Source organism: Crocodylus porosus, unplaced genomic scaffold, assembly GCF_001723895.1.
Source record: "Crocodylus porosus isolate Cpor-Errol unplaced genomic scaffold, CroPor_comp1, whole genome shotgun sequence".
NCBI classification, from domain to species: Eukaryota; Metazoa; Chordata; order Crocodylia; family Crocodylidae; genus Crocodylus; species Crocodylus porosus.
Genome location: NW_017728917.1, coordinates 4,277,216 through 4,302,431, shown reverse-complemented (window position 1 = coordinate 4,302,431; position 25,216 = coordinate 4,277,216). Strand labels below are relative to the sequence as shown.

The following is a 25,216-nucleotide window of genomic DNA, read 5'->3' as shown; positions in this document are numbered from 1 at the left end:
GGTCTCGCAGGAGTTTATGACTGTTCGACCTCGTCATCCCTTGGGGCGCTCTGGTGAACAAACGACGTCCTTGTTGTAGTGCGATGCCCAGAAGTGGATGCAGTACTCCAGCTGCTGTCTCACCATTGCAGAGTACATTGGGAGAATCACTTCCTTAGTTTTGCATGAGATGCAATGGTTAATGCACGCCAGCATGTTGTTTGCCCTGCTGGCCACAGCATCGCACTGCTGGCTCATGTTCATGCGATGGTCGATCACTACCCCTAGGTCCCTTTTGGCTATGGTGCAAGTCAAATTCTCACCACCAAGCCTGTAGGTATGTTGGGGATTGCTTGCCCCCAGATGGAGCACCTTACACTTCTGAGTGTTGAACTTCATCTGGTTTCAGTCCACCCAACTCTCCAGCCTGTTCAGGCCCACCTGTATTTGCAACCTATCTTCCAGCTTGGCCATGCTCCCCCACAACTTATATACTATACAAACCTTATAGCCTTTTATGACCAGGTCACACGCTGCCTTGACACAACAGCGGAGGCCTATGTCATCTACCTGGATTTTAGGAAGGCCTTCGACACAGATTTGCATCCTATTCTCATGAGGAAGCTAATGGGCAGTGGAGTGGACACCTACACAGTCAGGTGGGTGACCAACTGGCTTAGGGACCGCACCCAGAGAGTAGTGATTGATGGGTCATTTTCAACCTGGAAGGAGGTGGGCAGTAGGGTCCCACAGGGTTCGGTCCTTGGGCCTGTATTATTTAATATCTTCATCAGTGATTTGGATGAGGGTGTGTTGAGCACCCTCTCCAAGTTTGCAGACGATACCAAATTATGGGACAATGTAAATACACCAGAGGGTAGGGAGCAGTTACAGGCTGACCTGGGCAGGTTAGATCAATAAGCGGAAAGAAAAGGATGCAATTCAACAAAGATAAATGTAATTCCACCTAGGAAGGAGGAATCCCCAGCACATCTACAGGTTGGGGGATGTCCTCCTCAGCAGCTCAGAGGCTGAGAGAGATCTTGGAGTCATAGTTGACTCCAACATGAACATGAGCCGGCAGTGCAACGAGGCCATCAACAAAGCCAATCGCACCTTGTCGCATGTTAGTGGATTCATGACCAACAGATCAAGGGAGGCGATGCTCCCCCTCTATGCAGCACCAGACAGGCCGCAGTCGGAGTAGTGTGTCCAGTTTTGGGCACCGCACCTCAAGAGGCACACAGAGGATCTGGAGAGGGTTCAGAGGAAGGCCACGCGCATGATTAGTGGTGTCCGTGAAAGACCCTACAAGGAGAGGTTGAGAGATCTGGATCTCTTCAGCCTATACAAAAGACGGCTGAGGGGTGACCTTGTAGCCGCCCATAAATTTATCAGGGGAGGACAGCAGGGAATAGGGGATGCACTGTTTACCAGAGCGCCCCAGGGAGTAACTAGGAATAATGGGTGCAAGCTGGTAGACAGTAGATTTAGGTTAGACATTAGGAAGAAATTTTTTACAATAAGGGTGGCCAGAGCCTGGAATGGGCTTCCAGGAGAGGTGGTGCTGTCACCTAACTTGGAGGTCTTCAGGAGGAGGCTTGACAATCACCTGGCTGGGGTCATCCGACCTCGGCCCTCTTTCCTGCCAGGGGTAGGGAGTCAGACACAATGATCCATTGGGTCCCTTCCCACTCTATTATCTACGAATCTATGAACTTGGTGTCACCTGCAAACTTCGCCAGCAAGCTTTTCACCCCCACCTCCAAATCATTGATAAAGATGTCGAAAAGCTCAAGGACGGACCCCTGACAGACACCACCGGCCACTTCTCGCCAGGACAACACAGATCCATTCACGAGATCTCTCTGGGTCCTACCATGCAGCCCGTTTTGCACCCACTGAACTGTTGAGCAGTTAAGCCCATGATCTTCCAATTTTTCCACAAGGATATCATAAGATACCAGATCAAAAGCCTTCTGGAAGTGTAGATATATAATGTTGACGAAGGAGGGGCAGAACCAACTTTGAATGTTGTATTTCACACGAGGACCTCACCACACTAGGGTAAGTCTCTGCTGGTTAAACCAGTTTTAGAGCAGATTCCTATCGGCTGAATTGTGCCAAATTTTCTTAACACAGGAGAGAGCGGTTCCATAAGGTGCTTTCCTCCTTCAATTTTGCTTCAGCTGAAGAAAACAGGAGTCCAACTGAGCCCTTACTTTGTACTCTTCAGGCTGAAATTAATTTTTAAAATCTTTCTTCTCTGAATAATTCTGTCTCAAATTAGCAGATTATGTCAATGCACAGTTTCCAATCCGCAGGCATTAAATCTCTTACATCACCACCATAGGTGGGGAAACTAGAGAGAGCCAACAGACCTCAAAATAACAGTTCTATAAAGCTGGTTGTCATAGATATTATCATACCAAATAAAGTACATAGAATGCCCAAATTTCAGAAGCTACAAAAATGAGTTTAAAATGTTTTAGTATTAGCCACAAAAGTGGCATTTTTAAAGCGTACGTTAACTCACTTTAAAAACAGAACTATGAAAGGTTAATTAAAAATGTATGCATGTTGGGATAGGAAGACTAAACAGACAGACTCCAACAGCAAGCTGATGGCTTCAAAATAAGCAAGAGGGATTTAATTTCATAGCGAAGCTTTAAATTTTTCAGCAGTGTCAAATGAAAGTTTAAAATGATTCAGCTGTAAAAGATTTCCCTGCCTGTCAGGTAAATATAAATTGAGTTAAAATTGGCCAAGAGCCATAACTCATGTGGTAAAACCAACACCGCCATTTGCTATGCACTGAAGCAAAAAGCTCTGAGCCTGCTCTTTTTCGCTATTTCCACAAAAAAAAGCCAAATCTCTTTTTTCCCAAATAAGAGACCATCATCCTATCATCCATGTGATAAACCTATCTTCTTAGAATTTTTATGCAAATGGAGGGAATATCGTAACATATTTCAAAACACTGCTCTAATGAATGATTATATGATCAATATAATTCAGTCAAATGAAGGCAGCCTTTGACAACAAGCTATGACAACAACATCTCACATGGATGATAAATGTAATATTACTTTATGTATTTGTAAAATTGTTATGGCACCACTATAACAATGAGTTTTAAGTGAATCATCAATAGATGCATTATTCAAACTCACTGTAGTGGTGCATACTCACTGCACCACCGCACTATTTTGTTGCTATGGACTGCGATTATAGTTCACAGGTAAATACTATTTGAAAATTAAGCTTTTTGGTCACTGCATTATTTATTTATTACGTAAATCAACCCCCTCAATGAAAAAAGAACTTAAATATCCCATTTAAAAAGGAAACAGCAAAGCAAAAAAAAAAAGGATAAAAAAGAAAACTTCAAAGAATAGTGAATAATTGGTCATGGTTTATCTTTTTTCAAAATAGAAAATGGATACACTTCAACAAAACGGAAGCGTTGGGTACTCTGCAGGATTTTTCCCCCACACTTTTTTGACAGATCAAAAAAAAAAACCCAAAACACCCCCCCCGCCCCAAACCCCTGCTGTACAACTGCTTCTTGCATTTTTAAGAAATGTTACCCACCAATAATAAAGTTTAATGCCTGTAAAACAATTGGGCCCCTTGAAAGCCCGGGAGCCCCATTTTACCCCCAGCTGTGCCTTTGGCTCTACGTGGGCGAGACGACCGTGCCTGCAGTCAGCTCTAGGACATAATCCTTTATGTGGACAGCAGGGGCTGCGCTGGGCACTCCTCCGTGCACGGCGCTGCCAAGCGCGGCTGCCTTGGTCTGAGGGAGCGCGGCTGGGAGCAAGGGGATCCTTCTGCTTCCTCCGCCAACCTGTCACAAGACCTCTGCCAACGGGCCTGCGACCACGGCTGGGCCATGCAGCTTGACCTGTACAAGCTCAATAAATGAGTACTAGGAGTAGTAATTATAATAACAATTATAATAAGCACAGTTATATATCACTACATGATAGTATTATTATTATTGCTATTCTGGTATTGCTAATATGCTATTATTCCTGTTAATAATAATGTATTATATTAATGGCAATATATAGATGTAATTATTAATCGCTATGTATATTATTTATTAATCATTATATATAATGTATACTTTGCACATATATTGTACTTTGGACAGTATACATAATATATACTTTGCACATATATTATATATATTATTAATCACTATAATGATTAAAAATTAATATATGTGCAAAGTGTATATATACATTTATATAGCAAAGTACATATATTAACATAAAGAATATACATGCAAAGTGTATATATAAATGATTAATGCTAATGGTAATATTGGTAACTACAGAATAACAGCAGCCAATATTTTATATGTGTGTCTTTGTGGGTGTGTTCCTATTATGGCTGAGATATATATATAAAACAGGAATAGCAGGATCTATATATATAATACACACACTATACATTCATTACATAATTAATTTCATATATAGTTACTACATTCATGTAGTAATATTAGTATTATTATAGTTAATATTCGTTGCAATTAATGTGATATATCATTAATATATGCATACATTAATATTAATGTATATTAATTTGGTATGCCTATAATTAATGGGAATGTGTTAATTATATAATTAATATACAGTTGATAGATAACTATATTAATAGTAATGGGAATCAGAGGATATTAGCCGTATCTGTATATCTATATTTTGTAATCTATATATAGAACTATCTATCGATCTGCCTCGGATGCTGTGATGCTGTTATTCCCGGTATCACCATGACTATTAGGATTATACATGACATCATCATATCTGCTCGGGCTACTCCGCTATGACCGGTGTTGTTACTGTTAATATCACTGATCTGTACAGTATGCGCTGTTGTCATCCCATGACGTAATCATCGCCATGTTCCTCTTATTCAATTATTCCTCATAGAATAAATCAACCGTCGTGACGTCACACACCACACTCACGTCACCGCCTCGTCACGCTGTGGGCGGGACTGTGGGTGCCGCCCCGAGCCCCAAAGTCGCGCTGTTAGGACTGAGCAGCCTTTAAAGGCGACGCGGGGCTGAGCCGGCGCAGCCCGCCCGAGCCTTTCCCGACCGCGCGGCGCCTTTAAGAGCGTACAAGCACTTCCGGGTCCGCTCCCTGCGCGTCATTCCGCGCGGCCAGTCAGAGCGCGGGCGCGGCGGCGTCGAGCCAATGGGGCGGCATGGAGCGGGCCGCGCGCGGCGCGGACCTGGCGCGGGGGCTGGAGGCGCTGCCGGTGCCGGTGCGGGCGCCGCCTCCCCACGGGCCCGCGGCCTTCCAGGTAGGCCCGGCCCGAGGGCGGGGGGAGAGGCGCGGGCCTCGTTACTTACATTGCGGAACATCTCGCCGTAACTGGAGACCGGACACACGTGCACAGTCGTACTGCCGCTCATGGAGCACGCGGGGCGGGGCAGGTATCGTTCCCAGCACACGAGGTTAGACCGGACACGTGTGCAGCGTCCGTATTGCACATTAAATGCATCCTTGCCCCGTCCAATGTTAGCGCAGTCGACTGGTTTGTCGCCACGCGGGTGCGCAGCAAGTGCGAAGTCACATCACGCAGGAATGGGGATGCATGCGACAGTAAGACAGGTCACCTGCACAAAGTCCCCGTCACGCTAAAAAGCTATAAGAAAGGAGGTGAGGGTGCAGGTTGTATTTATCCTGCATAACGTTATGTTAGCTCATATAAATATCCTGTAGTTATACAACCTAGTGTAGTAATAAACAACAATCTTGAGCTAGTTTCTACCCAGCTTTAAATGTGAATGTAGGGCCGGGTCCCGCAACTCGAGTCATACGTAACATCGCCTATTTTTCACATCCGTTTGTTCGTCTGCGCTTCCTCGGACCATCATCGCTACAGTGGCGTCATCAGAAAACACCGTGCAAACGAAGAGCTGTAGTTTTCCAAAGCTGCCTCGAGTCTACTGAGAGGGAAGCATCCAAAACATGGCGGGTGTTTCTGTTTGATTCGAGCCTTGCCTTTTTGAAAGTCCAGCCTCTCCTCTGCGTAAAATAAATCACACTTTGTTGAGTGCTTATAGCAGAGGCAATTTGGAAAACGGGGATTTAGTGCAGGCAGCTGTGGCGTTATCTCCTCCGTAGAACAGCTGAAAATAATCCTATGAGTGAGTGATGAAAAAATTCACTCATCCGAGGAGTCACGAGTGCCCACCCTGTCGTTAATGTGGGCAGGACACATTGCAAGAGGCAAGGATTTGTTAGGGTGAGATCTTTTCCCGGACCAGCTTTGTCACAGGGATCAAGTTAGATATGCTTTCCAATGAAGACGCTCTTCCTCTGATCTGACCCCCACAAAGTAGCTAGTCCGAGAAAAAAACTAATTTCACTTTAATCCTTGGAGCATCACTGCTACAACGCTGTCGTCAGAAAACACTGTGCAAACAAAGAGCTGTTGCTTTCTAAGGCCGCCCCGAGTCTAAACGAGGTTGAGAACTAGTGGCCTAATGGACAGAGCAAATGCTTTGCTGGTCTGTGGGGTTATCACTCGAGTGGGCCCGGCTGCAGGTGGCAATGGGAGTAGCAACCTGGCATTTTTGAGAGGCCGTTCTCGAGCTTGTCAGACTGAAGATCCCCTTGGGCAATGCCAGCTCTTTGCTTTTGCTCATTTCTTGCCCCCACCCCCAAAACCAAAACAGAGGGATTCTCCTGTTGCCACGAATTCAGACCACATAAGAGGGCAGGATGCTTTGGATTCCTATTTGATATTGCTTGTGGATCACCTGCAGGATTTTGCACCCTTAAAAATGGCACCAGAGGGTACTGCTGTGGGACCCTGGTTGAGGGCCCCTGCTGTTCACAGCTAGGAAGAAGCAAGTTACACTGTTAAGGTGGTCACTTTCCATAGGTCTGAAGGAAAAGATCCAAATTTCAGGAGTGCCATTTCTAATTTTTTTATAGCCAGCACCAAATTCCCTATGGGCACATAGGAAAGTAGGGGTTTTATTTCAGTTCATTCATGGGTACATTGGAAAATAGAAAAAAGTCCCTAATTAAAATAGACTCTCTGAGGGGACTGACTCTTATGCTTCTGCTAAGTTTGACTAACTTTGACTCCCAAGTTAAAACCGACTTTATTTACGCTACAAATGTTCACGCTGATGTGAACGTTTGTTTAATGGGGGCATTGTTCAATTCTGAAAGCCTGAATTGAAACTTGTTGGTTTCTGGCTTAAACCAGATCTCTCCCTTGAAGGAAAGGAGGCTGAAATGCAATCTGTACAGCTTTTGCTGCTGTTTTTGAGCACACATGGCTGTGCTAGTGTAACACATTTTCCTCTTGGGAAGGTTAAATTACTGGGAGAGGTATCAATAAAGCATGGTACTTACACTTCTACAAACTATAAAGCTTTTCTGAATAATAAATATTCCAAGTAAAAAATTAAAAACCGTTTTGCTAGGACAGCCTTTAAACAACCAAAATAGCATTAAATGATTGTAATGAAATTTTACAGTGTCTTATGTGTCATATAGACATATTTTCATCTTCACCATTTGCTTCCGTTTCTGTTCTAGTACACAAATAAATAACATATTTAGTTTTTCTGTCTGAAGGAATGCTTTTATTACTGAAAAGAGTCTATATCATGTCTGACCATCATAGATAAAATTAGATGCATTCATTTTGTGTGGGCCAGTGAGGCAGCTATTTTTGATGTGGGTAATAGATTTTTTAGGGGTTTTTTTTAGAAATTATCTTATTAGTATGAGGGCCTGCCTATTTTTTTTTCCAGTTCCAGGGGAACTAAAACTTGCATTTTTTAACTAAACCCAAAACAAGTTATTTAAATAATTAGCTAAAATTATAGAGATGAAAAATTTAACTGTTCATAATTACCCATTTCCCTTGCTACAGGTAACTCTCCCAGACAAGCCAGCTTCTTGGGTGGACGAGGAAAAATAACAAAAGACACCACACCTTTATCCAGAGACATTTTCCTATACATTGCATTTAGAGACGGTTGTCCCCCTTGTATTCATCTTCATTAGAAATGCTGGCACATGAAAGATCAGAGAGCTTCCCTGGGCCAGGATTGAGAGTCTGTGGTGAATTTGAAGGAGGAAAGGTAGCAGCATTATCACACCTGCCCCGTGTCGTGAGGCTTCAGTCTCTAGCAGTTGAGACTTCTTTGGAAAAGAAAAAACTTAAAAAAAAAAATAATAATAATAATAATAATAATAATAATACAGCAGTATCCTGCTAGTTAGCAACTGCTAGATTTTGCAAATAGAAGCCACAATAGACAGATTTCTGTGATTACAAGTCTTGCAGAAACTCTAGTTTGTAAGCAAAGCAGCACTAAAAAGCACTAACAAAGAAGCACCAACTAGTTACAGCAAGTTTTGGCTTGTGAACAGGAAAAAAAGGGTGGCGGGGCAAGGTTTGAACATCCCATTCTGGGGGCAAAAGCAGCATTGATTGCAGAGATACTCATTTGCCTACCCAATGATGGCAAATCATAGCCACTTGAGAAGTTGTCATCATCATTACATGTCCAAAACACATTCAATAGGAACGGTAGGTATTAAGAGACATTAATTCATGTTTTATTTTCCTTCAGTCATAATAGCCATTTGATTTTTCTCCTTTTCACAGTATAGCCCAGAACACGTGACTGGAGCAGGTGAAGACATAGACCCCTCTGAGATCGTTTTTCCTGGATGCATTTGTCCGAGTGCCTCCTGCACAGCTGCCACGTGTTCATGCCTTCGCCACGGTGAAAATTACAACAGTCTGTGCATCAACAGCTTAGAAAGTGCAATGGGCTATGCTAGGCCTGTTTTTGAATGCAATGCTATGTGCCAGTGTAGCGAGTCCTGCCAAAATAGGGTTGTCCAGAGGGGTTTGCAATTCCAGCTGGAGGTGTTCCACACCGATAAGAAGGGGTGGGGTCTTCGCACTCTGGAGTTCATACCCAAAGGAAGATTTGTGTGCGAATATGCCGGGGAAGTTTTAGGTTTCAACGAGGCATATAGAAGAATACAGGCACAGGCACCAGAAGATTCAAACTATATTATAGCAGTAAGGGAGCACCTTCACGATGGACAGATAATGGAGACATATGTTGATCCTACCTATATAGGTAATGTTGGCAGGTTCCTGAACCACTCTTGCGAGCCAAATCTATTTATGGTCCCTGTTCGAATAGACTCAATGGTGCCTAAATTGGCACTCTTTGCAGCTACAGATATCCTTGCCGGCCAGGAACTCTCATACGATTATTCTGGAAGATCCCATAACTTGCCAGGACCTAAAGGAGATGGAGCAGCCTTGGAGGAAGACAGAGGAGTAAAAAAACCCTGTTACTGTGGTGCCAAATGCTGTGTTTCTTTTTTGCCTTTTGACAGTTCTCTCTACCCTACACCATGTAAAGAACGTTGTGTTAAAGATTCTGAGTTTGTTTCCTAAATTCCCTAGAAACAGCTAATGGAACGTTAATTAAAATAGCACCTATTTTTACTAATGATTATTCCTTTTTGTTGAATGTTCACCTCCTTCCTAACATATACCCAAGAAGAGCTACACTAGCAAGGCACTGGAGGGATGTGGGGAAATGGAAAATTAACTCTGCTTAACTAGTTATGGCTCCTTAAAGTTGATGCTAAAACCCAAATCAGAACTGACAAAAGGCTTTAAAACTATTGCTCACAGATACTGAAGTATAAGAGGTACTCGTCTTCCGTCCATCACATTTCACAGCATTTTCAAGAGGCGGCTGACATAACCTTTTTGCGACCATAAGGGTTTAATGCTTACATACTGTGTAAGTGACACAGATTTGCTATACAGCTGTTGCACAAACTAAGCAGATGTGTAGTAGTGCTGCGGGCAAGCATACCAGAGGATAGGAAAAGGGAAAAAATGGCTAATTTTAGAAGCTGCGGTTGCAACGTACCTCAGTCCCGACTGGTAGAGCTAGCTTTGGGCAAAAACTAGGATGCTAGAATTCGTGCATCCTGAATGCTCTTTGGCAGTTTCAAGGTAGATAAGAGATAGGATGGCAAGACGTATCACTGGGGGAGTGGTTCTCACATCTAGGCTTCAACTTCCTTGTTTTAGTTTGTATTGGTTTGCTTCACTTTAAGTGAAGGTATCCAAAACCAAAAGGAAGGAGATGAATCACAAAGAAATGCATGAGGAGCCAGATAAAAAAGGTCAGATGATTACAAATTAGAACTAGAAAGGAAATGGAGGGATAGAAGTGAAAGCTGGCACTTGCAAAAGATAGTGTCAGCTGTATTCTTAAGAAAGTGGGTCTCAGTATACATTTTTGAAAAATAAAAGCTATTAAAAAAAAACAACAAAACCTCCTGAATTGCCTTGACCATTCAGTAGCTTGATTAATTGCAATTAACTTGGGATCCAACTCTGTTCTGTTACCACTTCTCTGCAGACTATTTTTCCTTGCATTGTACGCCAAACATTGCATGCACCACGCTTCCTTCATGATAGTTCCTCTTCTCTCACCTCAAACCACAGCTGATGAGGTACCAGCATCGACTTCCAAGTAGGCATCACTGCAAAAAACAGCAAGCATCACCTCAGTGCTTTCAGCTTCCGTTGGAAAAAAAAAAAAAAGCCTGTACGAGTGGGAAGAAAATGCAAACTGCTCTTTGAAGCAGCACAGTACACTTCAGTTTATACGGAGGCATTTAAAAGCAGAACGAATTAGGATGTCAGATAGAGACAAAAAACATGGGGCAAAATATCAGAAGAAGTCAGACACTTCAGAATTAAAAACTAGAAAAAGGATGGATGGATGAACGAACAAACCTGCAAGTCTGACTTCTGAAACAGATTCAAATTATAGCTGGTCATGGATATCTGTAGTAGAAAAACACTGTTCCTGTGGTGCTCAACAGATGGCAGAGAGAAGTTAGTTCTCTTAAACTAGCATTTTGGCACCTTTTTTTTTCTTGCACAGCCAAGTGTTTTATTTATTAGTCTATTGGTCTCCTCAATCCAGATTTTTCCATTTCCCCACTGGTACCCCTGTATCTTGATATATCAATTCCATATCCCCATTCCTAACACACAACAGAAGCAGAGAAAAAGCCCACTCACTTCAAAATATAAAGTAGCTGTTTAGCAGAAGATAGGAAGGAAGTTGCCAGGTGGTTTTCTTCCTGCTCTTGTGGGCACTTTATACAAATGTATCAGGTGGGCCTGGATTAATGCAAGTGCTTTTAAGCCAAAGGATCTCCCACGTCCACTCCATACCATACAAGTACCATGCAATTAACTGGTTAATTGTGCAATTACCTTAAGACCAGCCACACTTGCAAAGTAGCCATCACACCATAAAAAAGGTCCAACCAGCTATAAAATTAGACCTTGAAAATATGTACTAACTTTGTAGCTGGTTGCTATTGAGCTTGAATTTGCACATGGAGCAGGGTCTCCCTGGTGGCTGACCCCCTCATCAGCCGAGGGGCTCCCAGCAGCAGGGGTGCACCATGCCCACTAGCTGGGCTGGGAATCATGCAACTGAGGAGACTCTTAGATCAGCAGCTGCTGACTCTGGGTCCCAGCAGCAACAAAGCTGAAAAACACTATGTAATCTTATTTCAATACAACCTTGGTCTTTTCCAGAGTGCTTTTTTAACTGTTATGATGCATGTGAAAGTATTTTCATTTCATTTTGTTGTTTGCATGTCTCCATTATTTTTCCCCTCTCAGAGTGAAACATTCCCCTATTAGTCTGGCCAGTAGCTATTATTTGGGAGGGGACCACTTCACACTTCTAAAGAAGTCTTGTAGGAATCAAGCATTTCTAGGTGATGGTCACTGGCATGCCCTTTGCACCAACACCTAATGTGCATGAACCCTAATTTTTTTTCATTATGCATATGTTCAAAGTTTGGGGATAAAGCTGCAGTTGTTCCAAAATCCATGTAGGTAACCAATATGGTCAAGATAGTTTCCAGTTAAGTTACTATACAAGAGCAAGAACAAAAGCTTTAAAACTCTGCTTCCCCAGCTTCAATTAAGATGCAGGAATAGTTTTGAGGCACATAAGCAGCAGTAACTAGAGTCTGTTGGCTGCACAAGCCCTTGATTTATTTGCTCTCCTCAATTTGACCTCAGCCTTTTCATAACCTTTCTGCATACATACAAGCTGCCCCATCTCAGATACAGATAAATGAACTGTTCCATAAACCAAATGTGACATGTTATTTTTCTACTTATGAGGACAACTGTTTGTTTGATTTAGAACTGAAACATGACTCGATAGTGATAAAGGGCAAAGGGAATTTGGACACTTTTCCTGCTGATTGTCTCCAGCAGCCAAGCGTATGGCCTTCTGCCTTACCCTTGCCCCATTTTATAAATGAGGTCTAGCTTTGGTTATGGAGAACTGCTGATGAAGTGTGCAGCCAGTTTTCAAGCCCTTCAAGAAGAATAATGTTCTTTTATGGCCCCGAGAGAAGGGCTGGGGTGGGGGAGAAAGGGAAAAGAAGAGCTCACCCCCATTTCAGGTTCTGATTCAAGTCCCATCACAAAAGTTTCCTCTTTTCAAAAGTAGAGGCTCTTAAACAGTTAAAACTCCATAATTAAGGTCCAATCCTACAAGAGTTTGGAACAGATGGACCTCGGTCTTCTTTGGGAACGACATGGACTTTAGTGGGCCTTCACTTGGGCTGCTCACAAAGTACGGGCATTTTCAAACCCACAGCACTCGCATCCATTAGCGTTATAAGACTGATCCCTACTTAAACAAAGATTCAGCACAGCATTGAAACACATGCTTTGTTAAGCAGTTGTTTATGTTATGAGGGAATTGCTGAATTGGATTGGGGCACTGATAACTGATTTACAACTAGGAGGTACCCCTATATAAAATCAGTTGCTTATTGGATCGGCAGCAATGAAAGGAAAATTACCATTTATCAACAACTGGCTTTTTTTGGCCAGAGTAGCCAATAATGTCACTGATGAATAGCGTGGGGCATGCTCATAGCCACAGGAATGCAACCCAGCTTGGAGAACAGCATTTGGCTGGTAAATCTGTCAGGGGGTGGGAAATGGGAAGAGGGAAGGGGTGTAGGGGAAATCCAAGCTTCCAGAGAGGGAGTGGGGCAGCAGCTGCTCAGCCAGGGCAGCAAATGGGTCCATAACACCAGAAGCAGGACAGAGTTGCAGGCAGCTTGTCTGGGGAGTGAGTGGCTCCCTGCTGCTACATACACACCTAATGGAGGCATGGAGGGCATGTGCCCCCCAGATGTGTGCGGGGTGAGGGCAGGCTGCCTGCTTTGGGCTTGAGGCCAGGGCTGTATTCGGGGCAGGCAGCAGTAGCACTCGAAGGGGTGGCTACAGGAAATTTGGGGGTGGCTGTAGCCCACCCTGTAGCCACCTCTTCCAGAGCCACTGCCACTTCCCTTGAGCAGAGCCCTGGCCCAGCCCCGCCACCAGAAAGAAGCTGGCATAGTCCCTGCCCCCAAGTATGCAGCAGGCAGCCCACTCTTGCCCTGCATGCAGATCCCGGGTCAGATCTGCACACAGATCCCCATTCCTCCCCCAGGGGTGCATACAGCAGCAGGGAGCAGCCCCCCTTCCAGCTCAGTCCTTCTTCCAGACCCAGGTACCCAATTACTGCCTTGGCTGGGCATTGCTTGCCCCTGCCCCAGGTTACTGTATTTTCAGTATCAAAAAAAGGAGGACACTTGTGAGGAGAGGGCTATATGGTTAGGGAGGTAGTAATATGCTTGTGCCCTGCCTTTGCCCTTCACTCCCAAGCTCCATCCCCTGCCCCCCCCTTGCTGGTGTCCTGCAGCCCCTGCCCCTCACTCTGGACCCATGTGGAACTAATTAAAATTGACATAACAAAAGCTATCAGAACTAGTGTTTCCACTCATGGAGATGCAAGGTCTGACACTCCCCATTGGCATCCAAGCATTGTTGAAAGACACCATCATGAAAGCAAGAATTCCAAGGTCTAAATTAGGGCTCAGCAATGTATTCCAGTGGCAAGTAGGAATGACCCAACTCAGTCAAAGGCAGGCTAGGACACAGACACTGCCTCTTTTCCCCATCCCCCAGATGAAGTGCAGCTTGGGTGAAGGCACCTACCACCAAAGGCCCTACTACAATGGCCAGATCCAAGGACTCCAAGCCAGGTGAGTTGTATGTGGCTAGTCCTCGGAAAGGGATTGGGCCCTGCCCTGCACTGCATCTACCCAGCTGGGATCAGGCTGTGCGCCACCGTGCACACGATCTAGTGCTTGGGGCTACAACCCATGCACTCCACAGACCAGATAACACGGTGCTTGGGGACAGATCTGGTCTGCTGCCAGTGGCTGAGCATGCCTGCTGGAGACCCAATCTCAAGGGATTGTCAGATTCAGGTTAAGAGCCTTAATCTCAATATTCATCACACAGGATGCAATTTGGGTAGCCTGGAAGTTAAGAGCAAAGAACAGATTAGAAAGTCTCTAAAGTCTCTTTTTAAATGCAGCTTTTTAAAACAACTTTCTATTTCAGTTCAAGAATCCTCCAACAATTTGTCACTCAAGCAGTTATTCACCATCATAGATAATTAAGAAGTTACAATAGAAAAGTTTAAATGGTATCAGCGCCCTCCAAAACAAGCGTAGGCAATACGTGGTAGGAAGTAAAAAAACTCCAGTGCATTTTTATCATGACAACTCTCTAGCACAGGGGTCGGCAATGTTTTTGGGCAAAGTGCCAAGAAACACCCGCAACCTTGATTTAAGATGTTGGTGTGCCAGGGTCAGATGGCGAGGAGCCATGAGGGGCCCAATCCTTGTGGCAGCACAGCCTCAGCCCCTTTCCCACCATCTGTCCCAAGGTGTGTGCATGCCAAGCAAAATGCCTTTATGTGCCATAGTCTGGCACCCATGCCCTGGGTTGCCTACCCTTGCTCTACCAAAGGAAAAAGGATTGAACCTTTACTTGCATGTCCACTTAATACATTAATCAGTCTGTAGTCTAGAAACAAGCAACATCTAGAAAGGCCTTTTCTGGAAAGGCTGTTCAGGGACAACAGCCAATTTTGCATTTTATACTGGATATTTAAAATCCACAAAAAAACCCCTACATATTGCCAATATAGGGTAATCTATAGAATGGCGCTATTGAACTGCTCTGTCTTTCATCGCTGGATATAATTGACAGTGTTTCCAGTTTTACTTGAGATGCCGTATACAGGCTAAATTCTAGCTTTTCTTTTACCCAGAATGTGTTAACCTCTAATTTTAGGGCTTTGTCAAAAAGGATTAGATAAATTTAAGAAAGTCCACCAACCAATTTATTCAGTAAAGATCTTCTCTATAGAAAGTATTTAAAATAGTATCTGAAACAAAATTAGCCTTTGTAAAAAGCACCAAGCAAAGTTCTGTTCAGTTTTATGCTGGTGTAAGTCTGCAACAGTCCCCCCCTTCAATCAAGAGCATTTCCTCCCTATTTTAATTAACACGATTTAGAGGTAAATGCAACCCCAACTTCTCCAAAGATAAATGGAATGACTGTCCCCTACTGGCTTTGACTCATTCTGGAAAGTGGTTCTTCCAATAATTTTCTCTTCTCACACCCCAATTTCTTCTCCAGTCTTGGTGGTCACCGATTACCAAAGAGCCTTCTCAGCAGACTGGAACTGCACCAAAGTCCTCTTGGTGGAGGGACATTTTGTAGCCACAGAGAGCCGAACAGTTCCAAATTCGGTCATTACAAGTCATCTGGCAGGGTATCTGCTGCACAACGAAATCCCAGGTTTGAAGCTGAGCTGTCTGGAGTGTTCTGGCTGCGGGCTGCGCAGCGATACCTGTAGCAATAGGACTAGAAGATGAGAGAAAAAAACAGAACATAAATTAACCCAGTAACTCAAGGATTACAAGCCATAACAAGAGCTGGTTAAGACCATGATCACCCTAGATCACTTCAGTTGTTGGTCAAGGTGTGATCTGTACTACTGAATAACAGATTCAGATATCATACTGATGTCAGCAAGTTAGAAAACCCTACTCGAGAAAAGAGAAGCTCAAGGAAAAACTATTGTAGTAGTTTTCTGAACACTTTTCTACCCCTTTAATCTGTCCTCCTCTCTCCTTGCTGCCTTCCCTCCAGTCATTTGTGTTTTACTCAAGTTCTTACATTTGGTGAAGGCCTGCTCCGAGTTTTGTAGTAAGGTGTTTCTAGGCTACTACTGGCTGTGTTCATAAAATGCTATCTTCCCTGTGTGCTGAAAATGAAAGAAAATCTGTAAGCTATTTGGACATTATTCATTGCTACAGAAACGCATTGTGTTTTAGTAGATGCTTCCTACAGATTAGAGTTTAATGAAAGAGCGCTATCAACTTGTAAAAGATTACAAGCCAGAAGACTGGAATAGGAAGAGAGCATGTTTTTCTACTTAGAGTTTGGGGGTTGTGTTGGTTCCCCTCCCCACCCTCCCCCTTTTTTTTATTAATTGGAAGCACCAATTAAAAGCAGAAAAATGCACTAGAAGAAAACCGAGGAAAACTGCACAAGTAGCATAGTTTCTAGCTTACCAATAATTGTGGCCGTGTGTAGACAAAACAAGGGGCATGTGTGCACAACACTTTAAAGCAGGCTAAATGCTTTTGCGCTGCTTTAATGGTGTTGGTGTTTGCACAGGTTGGCAGCATATAACGCATCAATTGCGGCCACTCTAGCAAATTTGGCGGCATAATGCGTCTTAAGTGCCTTGGGGTGCAGCAAACTAAAACTCCGAGGAGTTTTGGTTTAGCTGCCCCTACAGCTGCGGAGCGAAGCACGGGGCTCTGTGCAGCTCAGGGGCTCTGCAGGAAGCCCTGCAGGCAGCCTGGCAGCAGCCCAAGACAGGCTCCACCCAAGAAAAGCAGTGAGCCTGATTTCCACCCACCCCCTCCCCCAAGCTTGCCTGCCTGAGCTGTGCTGGGGCCCAGTGCTTCCCTCTGCAGCTGCAGTGCCGCCCAGGACGGTCCGAGCTGGGTGCCTGCAGACAGGTGCTGTGGAGGGGAAGGGGGGGGCACCGCTACTATGGAGGAAAGCACCAGCTCCCACCCCCACAGTCTAGGGACCGCTCCACCCACCAGCAGCTCACCCTCCCCTCTGCACCACTGAAGAGGCAGGTAAGTGTGGCAGGTGTGTGCACAACACAGGGGTTTTAAAAGGGCCCTAAATTGAAGGGGTGTTTTTAGAAACCTGCTGCTTCAATTTAGGGTCCCCCATTTCATCTACACATGCCCTGTGGAACAAAAAAGGATTGTAAATGCTGGCTGCAACTTAAAACTGCATATAGAGTTGTTGTCCATATCAAAAGGACACTGTGCTGTATTTCTTATACTTCTGTATTTAAGTTTTCTCCCCCATGGCAGGTAACATAGTTTGCATAGCAATCTATATTCTCGCTAAAAAAAAAAAAAAGGGAATTGTTGCTTTTCAAACCCAAATTTGTTGTGATGTGTTCTTTACACTTGTGTTGAGAGGAGTCCTTTACCTTTACATTACCAGGCCTCTTATAGTGGGAAGCATTGGACTCCCATTTATTCAGGACAAGAAAAACAACCAAAAAAAGCGTGGCCCATTTTCCAAGATTAGACCATCACATTTCCTCCTCTTAAGACTGAAGCTATTGCAGACTTTGTAACTCCCAGTGGGCTTTCAGTCTGGACTGGAATGAGAGGTCACTCAACATCAAAACTCGAATCTTATGCAAAGATTTTTATAGATCGAACCGATAACAGTTCTCACCCCACCACGCACTTTCTGGGGCTGACTGACATGGCTAATAAGGACCATGTTATACTTTATCTTATCATTTAGTAGCTTAGACATTAAAACAATTACAAAAGGACCAGCTAACTGGGGGGAAAAAAGGAAAGTGGAGAAACAGATGAACCAAGTCCATTCATTAGAAAGTTTGCCAGAAGGGCCAACTAGCTTTTACACACCACTAAGGAACATCGCAACAGTTTTGCACTCACTTTGCCAATTTGGGGGCAAGGCATCTTCAAATCCTAACAGCCTTGGAAAGAAAAAGATACCAACATCTAGAAGAACCCTACTGAAAATGTCTTACATAAGAAGAGAAACTGAACTGAAGGGGAGATGAACACTGGTCTCTTCCTGTAGCTATCTTGTTAAAAGATAAGCAGGCTCCAATATGGTCTGTGTTAGTAACTATAAAAGCAACCAAGTCACTGGTTGGTGACTCAACCGCCTCACATGTTCCTGACGAGCGATTATCTTGCACTGACAGTTTCCTCTGGCTCACGGGCCTGATTGCAGAGTGGACTGCAATTATGCAGCAGTTACCCTTTTGGAAATTAAGGAAGAAGGAGTGATCATTTAAATTGTCCCTCAAACATGGGAAGCACTGGAGCATTATCCACCCATTGCCTCTTGCTGCCCAACCATGGCTCGGTGCGGCGAGTGAGGTCCACCGGTGAGGAAGCCTCCAAACCTTCCATTGCTTATGTCCCGACTAGTGCACATGGGCTTAGCAAAGAAGAGACAGACTGCTGTACAAACAGTCTTGAGTCACTGGTTTGTCTAAACTCCAACTCACAACGATGTGTGAGCTTATCACTTACCACTGTTAGTCAGCCTAACAGAAGAGGTCAAATTTGACTCATGTTCATCTCCCTTATCAAGGATAGATGGCCTCTGGTTTAACAGAATGGGATGGGAAGCTGCTCAGAGATTACTCAGAAAAGAATAACAAAATTCATGATTTAGCCATTCACTGCAGATACCTGATTTGCAAAAAAACCGATTGCTGCTGGTTCTCTAAAAAGGAAAGGAAAAAAAACCCCCAACCATTAGCAATTAGGATAACAATTTGTTTGAATAACTGAGGGGATTTTATTACAGTAGCATTCAGAATCTGAGCATAGCAGTACTGAATGAAACAATCTGCTTCACTTCAGTTTCACAAGAAAAATGTAGGTCCTTGAAAAAGATTTAGTTTTGCTTCTGCATCAAATCCACTTATTGGACTTTGCATCTTGTTCCTTTTCCAAGAATGAAATCACTAAAGGCATAATTAGAGCTGCACAGCCACATTGTTAACCTTGGGACTAGCAAAGAGTTATTTGTAAAATGTAGGTCAGTACAAGAATTAGAGTTTTTATCTACTTCCTACAAAGCAGACTGGCTCCTCCATTTTAGAAAGCGTCTCTGAAGTGACAGAATTGTTCCAAAGCCATCTGCAGAAAGCAGAGATAACTGGCTCTGCTTTTATATGCACTTAAACAGTAGGATAGAGTTTCTCCGCTTCTCCCTTTTATCACTCAAAGCGAGTGATAGCATTTTAAATTAATGAAGTGCACCTTAATATTGAGGAGCTGAGGACTCTGCATCTACAAACTGTACCATATTTAAGACGTTTCGTAGTTCCCCTTTGCTGTTCAAGATCTTACTAACAATTATACATATTGCACTTAAAGTGCGAGTAGCTGGCAAAGTTTCAAAATGACACCACCGACCTTCCTTTACTCTCCGACTTCCAGATTGGTGGTGATGTGAGCATCTGAGAAAGTGGACTCAATGCACCCTATGACCTCAGCCTGGGAATCTAGGAATAAAGAAACTTTTGTATTCAGGCTCTATATTACCAATGGAAACAAAAAGGTCCCACAACTGGAGTTTAATCTGATGTACGAGCTAGAACAAAGCTTCAAACAGCCCTCACTTTCTAACAGGGGCAAGAAGATTAATCTTGCATTGTATTCTACTGGCCCATAGGCCACAGGTGCCAGTCATGAAATTAGCACCTTTGATCACTGATTTCCAGATGTTATTTTTGTAGCTCCAAGTTGAAATCTAGTTTCTCTACCAACTGGTGAGAGTCACAAGAAGCACAGGAGAGGGGACAGTTTGCTTCCTACTCCTCTGTAGTCATTTCATTTGTAGAGTGCATTTCCCGGGCTTGTGGGCTGAAGTACTGGGTTGCACTGTGTAACCAAGCTTCAGTATAGCTCCCCCCCCACCCCTGCTGTGCAGAGACAGATCTCCAGCGTTTGCTTTTGCCAACTTTACAGTGCCTCCATTTAAGGAGAAATTCAAGCAACGGTTCTTCACTAGATCCCAGACACCAATACAACCTATGAAGCCCGAGAACAGTTTTGGCCCCAAGGGAAAAAAAAAAAAAAAAAAAAAAGATATGGTATGCCATAACTGCCGTGGCCATGCCTGGTGCAGAAGGCTCAGTGCAAGCTATGCCACTAACTGGGATTCAGCATCTAGTACTAGATTTTACTAAACTAACAGCTTTGAGGGGGGGAAGAAAATAAAGCACATATGCACACAGAAAAAACAATTTAAAATGGGGTTCAAAAAGGCATCCGATGAAAGAGCCCTTGTGCTACTAGTCCCCGATTTATTTAGAGTCTTGATACACAGCCTACCTTTATCACCTAAAAAAGGTAGACTCAGGAGGCTTTAAAGTGGGTCACGTTATTCATCAGTAAAGGAAAAAAAAACCGAACTATTCCAGTGTTAATTTAATCAAAACTGCTAATTAACATCTGACATTGCATTCTCTACACTGATTTTCTTCTTGGGTGAAATTAATCTCAGTGTGGGAAATTTAATTTAATTATGAGGATGATTTAGCAGCTGCAGGCCTTAAAAGGAGAGGAACTGAACAGTATCAGATTTTCATGTAAAGAGCCACAACAGGGGCACATTTTTGCAGGGCAATGCAAGCAGAGTTCAGAGCTTAGCTTTCCTTCATACCAATAGCCTGCCAACACCACCTCCGTGCATCTCTGGGAGTATACCAATGGCACAGGGAGGGGCAGCTGGTCAAACTCCCCATAAGTAATTTAAATTCTTCATCAGCAGCCAAGTTGAGAGCTTTCTTTCAGGAATTTATCTCCAATCACCCTATACTTTCTAGGTCAAGAGTTGCCCTCAGACTGAAAGTTATATCTCTACCTTCTGTTCTTTAAAGGACCATCCAAGAAGCTAGTTTTGTCCATCTCAGTATTATCTTTTGCATTAGATGGCATGTTGAGAGTAGTCATTTCTACCCAAAGAATATATTCAAGTAGTGTTTTTTGTGCTGTTTATCAAAAACCTTAAAACTTTTAGAACATCCTACTAGGAAAGGGTTCAATTCCATAAACACAGAAGCAAGCTGCCTCTGTTTGTATCAGATGGCTCCCAATAGCTCTCAGCAGCTATTCAGGATGAATGCAATACAAACACATTCATTATAATACAGGGCGGTGACCAGATTTCTGCATGTTTGACATCTTAATCCCACATCTTTATTTATAAGCTTTCCCTGCGTGGCATTTTCTACAGGCCAGGCCAGATGTTTTCCTGAAAGTCTTCATGAACTCCAACATTTGAGTTGCTTCAATAACATGCTTTTTTTATATATATAAAAACTAATTCACTTTGTAGGAAGAGTTCAAGAGTTTAAATTACTGGTTTTAATTCAGCTGGGACAGAGTTTTGTAGCATACAGAGTAATAAGTATTGTTCTAATGTTTTTAACTTAAATTTGAAAAATAAAAAAGGGGGGAGGAAGATCGCTGCTGAAGCATCAGCCTAGATAAGAAAATGTCTGTAGAATAAGGAAAAAAAAAAATCACTAGATGATGGCAATAAATACAAGCACAGAACTCTAGCGGGGGGGCGCAAATTCAGAGTACTGTATTTTCTCACATACAAGATGCACTTTCCCCCAAAAAACAGCTGCCGGAGAAATCAGAGTGTACATGATATTGAAGAAATATGGCATGAGCAGGTTCTGCCACTAGCTTCCCCTGCCAGGAGTCTCTGACCTCCCCCACACTTAGCAGTGGTATCAGAGATGCCAGGGCAGGGTTTAAAGTTCCCAGCTAGGGAAACCCTCAAATCCAGAGGTGCCAATCAGCCGATTGTCAGCTACAGCCCAGACAGCCCCAGATTACAAACTGGACCTAGGGCTGTCTGGGCCAGGACTGACAGCCAGCTGATGTCTGCCCAAACAGCCCCAGGTGAACCAAATCTAGGACTGTCTGGGGTTGGGGTCAACAATCAGTCCATTGTCAACCGTGGTCGCTGGACAGCCCCAGGTCTCAGACCAGACTGGAGCTGGCACTGTCCATGCGAGGGGCTGTCCATAATGACACGGCACGAAATGCAACTGCTGGGATCAGCTATTAGCATGCCATAATTAAATGCCAGGGACTCCAGTTACCTACCACAAGGAAAGATGTTGTTTTCTCCTTCACTCTGCCTTTCAACAACAAAAGTTCCATATTATATGTGAGAAAATACAGTACCCAGTGTTATGGACTGGAATACATGGGGCAGTTCTTGCACAATAAACAAGGGGACAGGATTACACTACAAAGTTGGCAGATGCTTGGGGTATGTCCGGATGGCTCAGAGTGGATAAGCCCTTCACTAGCATGGAAACAAAGCCACACACATCACTTCACTAAATGGAGCTATCCTGCTTCTGAGGCTAGTGCACAGTGCTATGTTGGGCCAGAGATGTATTCTGAGCACACGTTAAGGGCTTGAACACAGTGACAGAGTACAGAGTCGCTAACGTGGCATCAAATGCTCAACTGAGCCTACTGCGAACTAACCCCTTTATGTAGGCGAGACATTTATTTAGCACGAAGACAGAGGTTAAGTTCAGTTTGGAAACCGAAAATTCACTGCACTGAAAGCGCTCACAGCAAATTATATTAATGTGACATGGGACAAGTTAGTCTTTGGGGAGGAAAGCTGACTACAAAAAAGCTGAAAGCTGAAGGCTTACTGCTCAGACTAATCATCTTCCCAAGCCCAGGAAATCTGGAAGTCTCTCTGAACATCTTTCGGTTCTATTATTACTTCCAACCATCTCAAAGCTTTTCTAGTTTTGTTCCTGGTAAGAAAATTATACATTTCATTAGCTTTAGTCATCATTGGGGCCCATCTGCTTCCTTCGCTCTTCTTCCAGTTCTATGCCACCAAAGGACCATTTTTTCCCCCCCCGCCTCTCTTTATGAATCACCACAGAGGAAACCTTTTGAACCCATTCATCTCTGCAGGCAATATAAGACCTCAAACCAAATACTGACCAAGCGTTTGCTCCACCAGCATGCTTGCAGTCAAGACAGTTAGTTACTGGAGGTGTGGCCTGCTCAGGGTTACACTCAAGTTTTTTTCCTACTAATACTGCACAGTTGACAGTACACTTCCCTATGACCTTGGTGAGTTTGACTCCCATAGTAGAAATTAGATCTGAACCAGTGACAAGGCAGCAAAGTCCTGGGGAAGGGGCTTAGAGCGGAATTGGGGGGGTGGAAATGAAACTGCTACACTGCCAGTAAGACTACACAGTCAGGATGAAACTCAACTCCTCTCACCGCTAACTCACCGGAAGCAACCTCAAGATGAGATGCTCTTTGTAAAGTACAAGGGATAATATTGATTGATATTTCCAATTTCCTCTCATGTAGGCTCTCAACATCCACCGCTGCACACGAGCTACTGTGAATCTCAGTGACCTCTTACATAATTTAGTTGTGCTTTCTCCATACACAATCCCTGCATCATCCTGATCTAATACAACCGTCTTGAGATAACTAGCATACATGGTAAAACTATGCCCCAGTCCCACCCTCTTGGGGGCTGTGCGTGTCACCTCCCCACCTGGTAGCAGACTTTTCAACTAATTGGACAAATGCAGTTCAAAGACAATTTAGGACCTTTTTTTAATGTTGTGCTTCTTGGGGGAAAGGGATAGGGTTTATGCATTTCAGGGGACTGCCGCAGACCCCACGTAAGAGAACGGATGTGTGCTTGGTAGGGACACTGGAGCGGGATAGGGGGAAATCTGTTGCAGGAGGCAGAGGAATGGAGGTAGGTGGGCAGGGTGTAGGAAGAGGTTTTGTAGAAGTACATGAACAGAGGTTGAGTAGCACCATTGGAAAGGTCCAGATGGTTTGCTCCAATGGGGAACAAGGGAGAAAGAAGGATTGGGTGAAGGTAGAATATTAAGATTGGGGAGTTTGCTGTTGTTTCTTATTTTTGGGGGTGTCTTAAGGTACATCATTCTGAGCCTTTCTGAATAAGACAGAAGGTTTGGTGTCCCTCGTCTGCCTGAGGATTTGAACCCACACCTCTCCCACTCAGGATAATGAAGGTGAGCCTGCAACACGACCATGCGGTTAGTAAAGTGACCAAAACGCTGGCTTGCATCCATAGATGCTTCTCAAGCAAATCCCAGGACATCATTCGCCCCTTGTACTCGGCCTTGGTGAGGCTGCAGCTGAAGTACTGCATCCAGTTTTGGGCCCCACAATTCAAAAAGGATGTGGAGAAGCTTGAGAGAGTCCAGAAGAGACCAACGCGCATGATCAGAGGTCAGGAAAACAGATCTTACGATGACAGGCTGAAAGCCATGGGGCTCTTTACCCTGGAAAAGCATAGGCTCAGGGGTGATCTGATGGCCACCTCTAAGTTTATCAGGGGTGACCACCAGGATCTGGGGGAATGTCTGTTCACCAGAGCGCCTCAAGGGATGACGAGGTTGAACAGTTATAAACTACTGCGAGACTCTTCCTTATGTCCAGCCTGAAACAATTTTTTTTACTGTCTGAGCCCCCTAGGTCTGGAACAGTCTGCCATCAGAGATGGCTCAAGCACCTACACTGAACACCTTCAAGAGCAAACTGGATGCTTATCTTGCTGGGATCCTATGAACCCAGCTGACTTCCTGCCCTTCAGGTGGGGGGCTGCGCTCCATCTTCCGAGGTCCCTTCCAGCCCTAATGTCTATGAAAGCTATGAAGTGCCCTAAAACCACAGGCTATATTAGGCTAGGAGTTTTCCCAGCTTTAAAATTTTTTCTGACATTCACTAGAAAAAAGGAAGACAAATTCCCATATCCCATCTTCACGGATGAGTGTCTAAACTCCAAGATAGTTTTCCAATCTTAATGTCCAAGTATTTAGTATCAAGTGAAAAACTTTTATAATAAGCCATCTATATCATATCAAAGATGTACTAGAAGTTACACTAATTCTGGTTTAAAGCCCAGTCCTACGTTGATGGAATATGACGTCACTGGGATAACGGAGACCTGGTGGGACTCCACCCATGACTGGACCACGGGGATAGAGGGCTATACCCTATACAGGAGGGATCGTGTTGACAAAAGGGGCGGGGGTGTAGCTCTCTATGTGAAGGAAAGCTACATGTCCCTGCAAGCT

The 25,216-nt window shown here is 43.9% G+C and overlaps 2 protein-coding genes across 3 annotated transcripts in view; one reads left to right on the top strand and one right to left on the bottom strand.

Annotated features, from left to right (window-relative positions):
• The first annotated feature begins 5,190 nt into the window (after positions 1-5,190).
• On the top strand, positions 5,191-10,427 carry LOC109311159 (histone-lysine N-methyltransferase SETMAR). The gene is made up of 2 exons (XM_019536605.1): positions 5,191-5,304; positions 8,644-10,427. The coding sequence occupies exons 1-2, from the start codon at positions 5,206-5,208 to the stop codon at positions 9,454-9,456; spliced, it is 912 nt and encodes a 303-aa protein (XP_019392150.1). The 5' UTR covers positions 5,191-5,205; the 3' UTR covers positions 9,457-10,427.
• A 4,537-nt stretch (positions 10,428-14,964) lies between these two features.
• Positions 14,965-25,216, bottom strand: part of SUMF1 (sulfatase modifying factor 1) — a 59,471-nt gene continuing 49,219 nt past the window's right edge. For both annotated transcript variants that reach the window (XM_019536603.1, XM_019536604.1), the window contains one exon: positions 14,965-15,843. In XM_019536603.1, the coding sequence (XP_019392148.1) occupies positions 15,733-15,843 (111 nt within the window). In that variant the 3' untranslated portion in view covers positions 14,965-15,732. The remainder of the gene's footprint in view (positions 15,844-25,216) is intronic.